Source organism: Rhopalosiphum maidis, chromosome 3, assembly GCF_003676215.2.
Source record: "Rhopalosiphum maidis isolate BTI-1 chromosome 3, ASM367621v3, whole genome shotgun sequence".
NCBI lineage: Eukaryota > Metazoa > Arthropoda > Insecta > Hemiptera > Aphididae > Rhopalosiphum > Rhopalosiphum maidis.
Window position 1 is genome coordinate 37,972,656 of NC_040879.1, and position 9,168 is coordinate 37,981,823.

A 9,168-nucleotide genomic window follows, 5' to 3' on the forward strand; every position below is an offset into this window, starting at 1 on the left:
TTTGTAACTTTGTAATTTTTTTCTGATATCTCCTCTCTATATTTTCAGGAACAATTGCAGTTTAGCTATCACTCGATTTTTTCGATTTTTTTTATTTTTGTGTATTTCAACAAGTTAAGAGAGATGGTACAGAAATATTTGTGCGAATCATTATTTTGGAAGTTATATCATTCCGAAGTTTGCGATTTTACGCTTTTACGCATGCGCACAACACTGTACTTAACTGTCACGCGCCGCGTCTAAATTGCGTGTAGCTAAACTAATTTAGCAGCTGCAAATATTGCAAATTTCAATTTATTGCAACTGCAATTATACCTACCAATTTTCAAACCTTAAATGTTAAAAAAAAAATTAACTACACGACTGAATTATAAAAAAAAATATTCATTATTGAAATGCCTATCTTTGGTGAAAGAAAATACCAACCAGGTAAATGATAATCTGCTATCTCGTACCTGTAGAGGCTGTAATGCCTCTTCCTTATAAAAATATACTAAGTAATATAAATATATAAAAAAAATTGTTATCTATTTTAGCTATTTCTCCGTGAACTAGTGAACCTCGATATTTTTAAATGTAAAGGTCGGATCTCCAGGTATATATTATATGGTCCAATAGGACAAGTGCGTAATGTTTACCGGCAATCGACGAAATATCGCCACGCAGCGCGCTGTAGTCATCCAAACGTGTTCGTCATGCATTATACTGACTGCAGTAGGCCCTAGAGACTAGCAGAGAAGCGCCACCATTCGTCTTGAACGTGTCTTGATCCGCGCCCGTTGCCCGGTACTGCTCGTTTGAAATTTTCGCGCTCTATAGACACGATTTCCACCAGTTGCCATATTTTTTCATCGCTTTTAAAAATTGCACTGTAACTTTGCAATTATTGCTTTAGTGTTGTTGCGTGTTCGTAAGATACGTTTCATAAACACAGATTATTAACTAACCATGGAAAACAATAAAAAATCGTTACCGACTTCTCAAGAATTTTCAAATGAGTTCATTAAATTCATGACGTTAAAAAATAATAACTATTCACCAGAGCTTTTTCCACCGCAGTCACCGGAGTTGGAAGTTACCATTAATTTGAAATTGGAAAAAGAAAAATATTTAGAAGATTATGAAAGACGTAACGGATTTGGTTTATGCAGAGACGTGAATCAATACCAACCATTGGCGCAGATTGGCAAAGGAAGCTATGGGTAAATATAATTTGTTAGATTATTATTTTTTAAATGTTTCTGTTATTATTTAGTTATAACCTTATAACTGATAATTTCCCAAATTCATAATTAGTAATTCATACCTACTACCTATCTACTTATATAAAAATAATTACCAAATTTGAAATTAAAAAAAAAAAAAATTTTTGGAACAAATGCAGTTTAGTTCCCACAAGATTATTTTCGATTTTTTCTCCCAAAATGTCTGTTTTAAAGCACTGAATACAAATGTCTAATTCAAAAATTCTCGCAAATCATTATTTATATCTTTCCAAAATTTACGATTTTACGCATTTACGCATACATGCGCGAAACGTTATATAGGTACTTTCCTTTACTACGTTTACGTATTGGATTGTCGCCTCTTATTAATTATCTTGTTTTATCTTGTTATAATATTGTTATCTAAAGTAGTTTTGATGAGAAATTCAGATTATACTTAGATTATTATATTTAACGATTTTCAAAAGGCAAAATAAATGATAATGTTTTATTTTCGTGAACCTTAATTTAACCTTAATTTTCCTAACATTGATATCTTTAATAAAACAAATTAACACAATATCACAATTCGATATCACAATATCCCTCGGCAGTGACTACGCGTGTATCGACACTCGTCGCTATGCTCCGCAAACCGAAAATATCCCTCGACTTGCTATGCAAAACCACTTCATGTAGGCCACAGGGTAAAAACTAAAATATGTATTAATAATAATTTATATTAATATGAAAATGCAGGAAAACAAAGTATACAGCGTTTCGCACATGCGTGATGCGTAAATGTGTAAAATCGTAAACTTTGGAAAGATATAACTTACAAAATAATGATTTGCGAGAATTTTTGAATTAGACTAATGTATTCAGTGCTTTAAAAAACACATTTTGGAGAAAACATCGCGGGGAAACTAAACTGCATTTATACTCATCAAATTATTAAAGTGACGATGGCGTGTTAGGTTATTATTTTTTTTTCTATTAAAACATTATTATAATATTTACGTCAAATATCAATCCAGTATATTATTAATACAATTGTTATTGTTTACGTAATAAATTGATTATGAATACATTGAATTTACTGTCTTAAGAGTATAATATTACAAATTATTTTCAGTGAAGTGTTCAAAGCACATGATATAAATAATCCTGATGTTATAGTGGCTATGAAAAAAATGCTTACGTTGCGTGAATCAGAAGGAGTAAGTTAATGTTTGTTTATATTTCATAAAATGTAATTTAAGTGATTTTAATAAAATTCAATACTTAATAATGATAAACTTAAAAACAAGACCTAAACACACCAGTATCATACATAATCAGTATTATAATTGCATTATAGTCAAAAAAATAATATCCTTTTAACTAGGTATTCAATTATTTTTAATTATATTTTATTTTAATTGCCTATTATTGATACAATAAACATACAAATAACTGCAAGTCAAATACCTTTCAAAATTAGTTTTATGACTTGACTATTATAATATTTCTAGTAAAATAATAGTTAAAATTTAAATATATATTTATTTATACAATAAAATGTATATACTAGGATATTAGATCACAAATTATTTATGTCATGAAATGATAAATAATGAACATGATGGTTATTTCCTATCATCTAATTATTTTATAATTTAACCATGCATATTATATCTACTATATTATATTATATGTATATCTACTGAAAATGAAATACATTTTATATGTTTAGGTATATTTTAGCGATATTTTAATAATATCAATACAGTATTATTAAAATATGGTATAACATTATTATTATTTAATTATTTATATTGTAGTATTATACCTACTATTATTATGATTATTAAGTACTTATCATCATAATACTATGTAGTAAACTGTGTTTATTATATTATTATTGAATACAGTGTACTCTCGATTATCCGTTGTCTTCCGCGGAATCATCTACATATATACCTATATGTATACAAAAAAAAAATACTTAAAACTTTACATTATACACCATTATTGGTCTAATTGGATTGTGATAGCCGATTTCTCGATAACGACGTCAAATACTATACGCTTGTTTAATACATATTAATACTTTTTGTTAATACGTTAAATGAAAAAAAGTCCATCTAGTATCATTGGAGATACGTCGTTCTATGTTACAAATAATAACCTGATAATAAAAAAATCGCAATTTTGGTTCTTAAATTTCAATTTTCAATCTCTTTTTTTTATAAAATTTAAAATATTTTTGTAATTTTAATTTTGCGGATTATCCGCGGAATTTGCTTATCCGTGAATGCCCTGCCACCCTATTGTACGGATAATCGAGAGTAGATACACTATATTTATTTATTAAAACATATTTTTTCTTTATGTATATATAGAATTACAAATAAAAATGGTTTATTATTGTTGTATTATTTATTAATCATTAACGCCATATTGAACCTAAGTAAGAATTTTACTTTTTACTTTTTGTTCAAATCATGCTCAAATGCTTACATTTTTCTTTACAGAAACAATTAAAAATCTTTATAGTAGGTATCTACCATTTATTGAACTAGTTATAATTAATTAATATATATTATTATTTATAAAAAATAAATATCTACTATATTACATACGTACAATTTATAATTTATTTTTTATGACAATTAAAAATAACATGTTTAAATAAATAAATATCTAGTAATAAGTAGACTTAGGCAATGCATAGTAAAAAATAATAATGCATCCTTAAAATAATATAATAATAAATTTATTATGTCTTATGTAAAAAAATGTCATGGTAAAATTTTCAAATCTTTATTTCATGAAATAAAATAATTTCATTATATGGACAAAGTTATTGCATAATTTCATAGATCTATAAATAATTAGAATAAGTGGTATTTAGTTAATAACAAAAGAAAATGATTTTTATGTTAATATTTAAACATAATATTTGTTTTGCTCTACACAAATTTTATAATATTTTGTGACAATCCATTTTGAATTATAAGCAATGTTAATATTATTAACTTCCATTTAAATATGATCAACAATCTAAATCGCATTGGAATAATTTAAAATGTAGTAATCTATTATAGGTAGGTAATTAAATCAAATGTTATACTTATGAAATATATTATATATATATTATAAAGCAAAAACAATAGAATTATTAATTTCAATCAATTTTGTTTATCTAAAAATAATATACTCGTAATAATAATTAACTAAATATATCAATTTGCATTTTTCATTTTTCATTTTTTTATATTTTCAATTATTCTATTATTCTATTATCTGTGTCATATTCATAAATATTAAATAAGTTCTTACATTTATTTATTTATTTAAATACTAAATAAATTTTAACATACAATTTTTTAGTGATATTTTGTAATACTATTCCGTAATAGTGTAATACTAATTATGCGTGTTGATATACTTTCAAATTTCAGTTTCCGATGACAGCATTAAGAGAAGTTCGAATATTAAAACAATTAAGTCATGAAAATGTGATCAAATTGATAGAAGTTTGTCATACCAAAGGTAAATTATATTTGAGAATAAAATAAAAAGAGTAAAATATTTTTCTAAAAAATAAATATAATATAAATGTTTTATAGTGTGTAAAGCAAATAATCATCGCTCAACATTTTTTTTGGTATTTGAATTCTGCGAACATGATCTAGCTGGCTTAATAGCTAATAGAGAATTACGATTTGAACTAGCTGACATCAAACAGTTCATGCGACAGTTGTTTAATGGTCTCTTTTACTTACACCTAAACAAGGTAAATATATTTTCCAGATAATGAGAATTATATAAATTGATGTAATAAATATACTAAACTAATGATATACCTAATGATACCTATATAGATTTTACACAGAGATTTGAAATCATCGAATATATTAGTTACAAAAAAGGGAACTCTAAAATTAGCAGATTTTGGCCTATCTCGTGCATTTAGTACACCGAAGGAAAATAAACCAAATAAGTAATTACAAAATCTTTCAAATACTTACTATTTGTTTAATAAATTATTATTAATTATATGTAGTTTTACCAATGGTGTAGTAACACTATGGTACCGTCCTCCTGAGTTACTGCTGGGTGAACGTAATTACGGTCCAGCAATAGATATGTGGGGAGCTGGCTGCATTATGGCTGAATTTTGGACTCGTTACCCAATTATGCAAGGTTCTTCAGAGTTAGAACAATTAAAGTTAATAAGTTCTTTATGTGGGTCAATAACCCCAGAGGTATGGCCTAAAGTTGTCAATTATGAGATGTATAGAAATATTGCACTACCAAAACATAATACACGAAAGGTAAGTATTTAAAATTTTTCAAACTTTGTTTCTTAGACCTTAACTAAACGTTTATTTACAGGTAAATATGTTTTTTATGCGTCATATTAATAGCAAACTGGGATGTGATTTACTCGATAAATTATTAATACTGGACCCGGGTAAGAGGTTAGACGCTGACACAGCTTTGAACCACGATTTCTTTTGGATGGATCCCATGCCAAGTGATTTGTCTAAAGCGATGTCTCAAATTAAAAATCAATGTCACGAGTACAGTATGCTTCAACGGCAAATTTTCAATAATAATCAAAAATTCGCAAAACGGGCTAAACCATAGCTCCCCTAAGGTTTATTGATTATTTATCATTAAATAGTGTCATGCAAATTATGATAATAATCTTGTCAATTCATGCTAATTTCTATATTGGGGGGGGGATGAAACGGACATGCAAACGCGGGCTTTCTAGATTGATTTTTTAAAGAATGTCGTTTATAGCTGTCTTTTACATTAGTTAATTTAAAAAAACGTATGAAAAACTAAGAGACTGATAATTCTAGAATTTATATTAATTTTTTTATCTGAAAATTGTACATAAAATGTTTAATGTCCATGCAATTATATATATATATATATATGTGTGTGTGTGTGTGTGTGTGCGTGCGTGTATTTAATTAAATTATTAATTTAATGTTGTATGCATTTATTATTGTTTTAATTTTTATTTAATAGGATTAGAACTAAGTTAATATAATATTTATTTTATATGTTATGTTTATTTTTGTTTGTTGTTTTCATCATTCATGAATTGATGTTTGAATTTTAAATATCGTAAGATTATATTATCAGGTACCTATAGTAACAAGTACCATAATATGTAAACTATTCTTCTAAACAAATGTATAAGAATACAATCAGTAGGTATCTATAATAAGAAATCTTGTTATTTATTATATTCAATATAATTTCTATTATCGTTGTACCTATTGCGTTGAGAGTTTCTTATTTAAAAAAACCTAATCTACTAATAAATAATTATACTAATTAACAAATAATATTTGTGGTTTTTTCATTATTTATGCCACATAATCAATTAATGTAGTTATTATGGCTGGTTTGTTGTAAGGTCTAGTCATTAAAAAGGTCACAATTTTAGTAATGCTAAAACCTGAACTAACCGTTTTATTAATCTTAAGGATGATTACATATACGGTAAATAGTTTACTCGTCGATTTTATACAATTTTAAACAATTCAAACTATGTTGATTTTTTCACGTGTAACGTAAATCATACATAATATAAGGTAAACATTATACATGGTTAAAATTTATTGATTCGGCTTAAATATTTTTTTTATTTGTAATGAATATTCGCTAAGCTGTTTATGTTAATTAGTTTTAATAACAGTTATTGAACATTAATAAAAACAATAAAAATAACAATGCCTATTTAAATGGATATATATTATGTATTTAACACATTATAGAAATAACAGTTCATATTATTTTATTTACAGCATATGACTGACATCCTATGTGTAAGTTGAATAACAACTAACATCTTAATTTTGTTTAAAGATATAAACATTTACGTTTTAGGTTCAGAAAATTAATTTAAAAAAAAACAATTTGTACTGTAATGGTGTAAAGCATCATTAACCAATATCAGACATCTCAACAATAAAATAATTAGGTACACAAAATGTATAAAAAAATATATAATATTATGTAAGCATTATGGATGTTTTTCATATAAATTTAGAATTAATTTTACTTAGTTGTATGATAAAAAAATATGAGATGTAACACTCAAAACTATATAATTAAATAATTACATGGTGTTCCACTGTTCCACATCATTACAGTATTTATATTTCGGTGCATCCGAATAGCATGCCAAAAAAATAAACTTAAATTGAAATGTCTAAATTGCATGTCAACTCTTAGTGGGGTCTGTCCGAAATACATGCCACCACTTAGAAAGGTCTGTCCGAGTTGCATTCAGTATACCTACAAGTTTATCTTTATTTATAATCCATTTACGTGCACAACTTAAACTTATTTTTTGAATTTTCTATTTTTTTTTTAAATGGCACGAATAGAAACTGATTAGTTTCTAGATTGAAATATTTTTATAATCGAGTAAACATTTTACCAAATTGGAGAAGATGACTGTGAATATTAAATAAAACGATTTTAGTTTAAGGTAATCAAGTGAATGTATTTTTACATTTTCACGTGGCATATAAAATAAATAATAATAATATTATATTTAAAAACAACATTCCAAAGCTATTTTTTCATATTAATATAATAATGTTTATAAATTTCAAAAAAAGTTGCTTAAAAAATTAAAAAAATCAAAAATAAAGTTAAGTTGTGCACATAAGTGCCAACGCCGATGAAAATCGACACCTGTGCTGCGTAATCCACTTACAGCGAATTGTTATACCTCCTGACATCAAAGTCTAATACTGTTTTGTACAGGAGAAAAAGTTAAAGTCGAATTACATGTTAAAACTATAATTAAGTTATCAGATATCATCGAAGAAAATCCATTTAAACGTAACTAAACCTCGCAGGTAGGCATTCCGACTGTGTCGGATCGCGAATGATGTGTGCGTAGCAACTAGTAAGTGAAATCAAAATTAATACATATTCGAACCTCGAATAGTATAAAGTTCCTATACAAACACCTGTTAGAATGTATAATATATCGTACTTATTATATGAATTAATATGTATTTATAGTGCCGAATCTCGAGCACTTAAACCGTTTCTGAATTTTGCGTCCAGCAATGTTTCACTCATACGATTCGTATTATTCGTATGTACAGTGGCGCAGCCAGGGGGGTTTTGGGTGTTGACCCCCTCCCCCTTCGGCCTATATTTTCATCAAAAATATAATGTTTATAATATAGGAATACAATCATTTATTCGTGGTGAAATGTATTCTGTTATGCCGTATTCACGTTATCGACTGCACTGTTGATAATAATCATTATCATTCAATTATTTTATTATTTTAACACGGTTGTAGATTTATTTTATTTTATTACTAAAAAAACCCCCCCTAAAAAAAATCCTGGCTATGCCACTGCGTTTGTAATGAAACTCAGATATGATTATTAATTGTCTTTTTAATACATAATATGTCAACAATTACCGATTTATGTGTATTATTACATACATATTACATATTTCATAATATGACTAATATATTGTATACTATTTGAATGTACCAAATTCATCCAAAGAATTAAATATTAATGCTCATACAATATGATCTGTATAATTTCAATACATATATTGTGTTTCATTAGGTAGGTACCTATTTTTTCTACAATATAAGAATATTATTATTTAAATTTGAAATGTGTAGAATCGTACTAAAATATTTAATATAATATATAAACAAAAGAGGCCATAAATTAAAACTTATTGATGATTAATTATTATTAAATAATTTAGTTACTCTTGGGCAAAATTTAACAAACACATGGTAGCTAATGAATACTATTGTTTAATACTATATACTATTAACAAAAATACATTAAAACGTTTATATATTGATTTTTATTAGTTGAGTGTTGGATAACTATTACACTCCAGAAGCATAAATAAGATTTATAATATGTAAATAATTATTAATTTACATAATATA

General features: G+C 26.2%; 1 protein-coding gene across 1 annotated transcript; it reads left to right on the top strand.

The window, feature by feature from the left end:
• Positions 1 to 897: 897 nt before the first annotated feature.
• Positions 898 to 5,843, top strand: LOC113557918 (cyclin-dependent kinase 9-like). Its single transcript, XM_026963455.1, has 7 exons — positions 898 to 1,202; positions 2,341 to 2,425; positions 4,652 to 4,742; positions 4,820 to 4,986; positions 5,075 to 5,193; positions 5,257 to 5,527; positions 5,589 to 5,843. Exons 1-7 carry the CDS (start codon positions 949 to 951, stop codon positions 5,841 to 5,843), a joined length of 1,242 nt encoding a protein of 413 aa, XP_026819256.1. The 5' UTR covers positions 898 to 948.
• Positions 5,844 to 9,168: the final 3,325 nt, after the last annotated feature.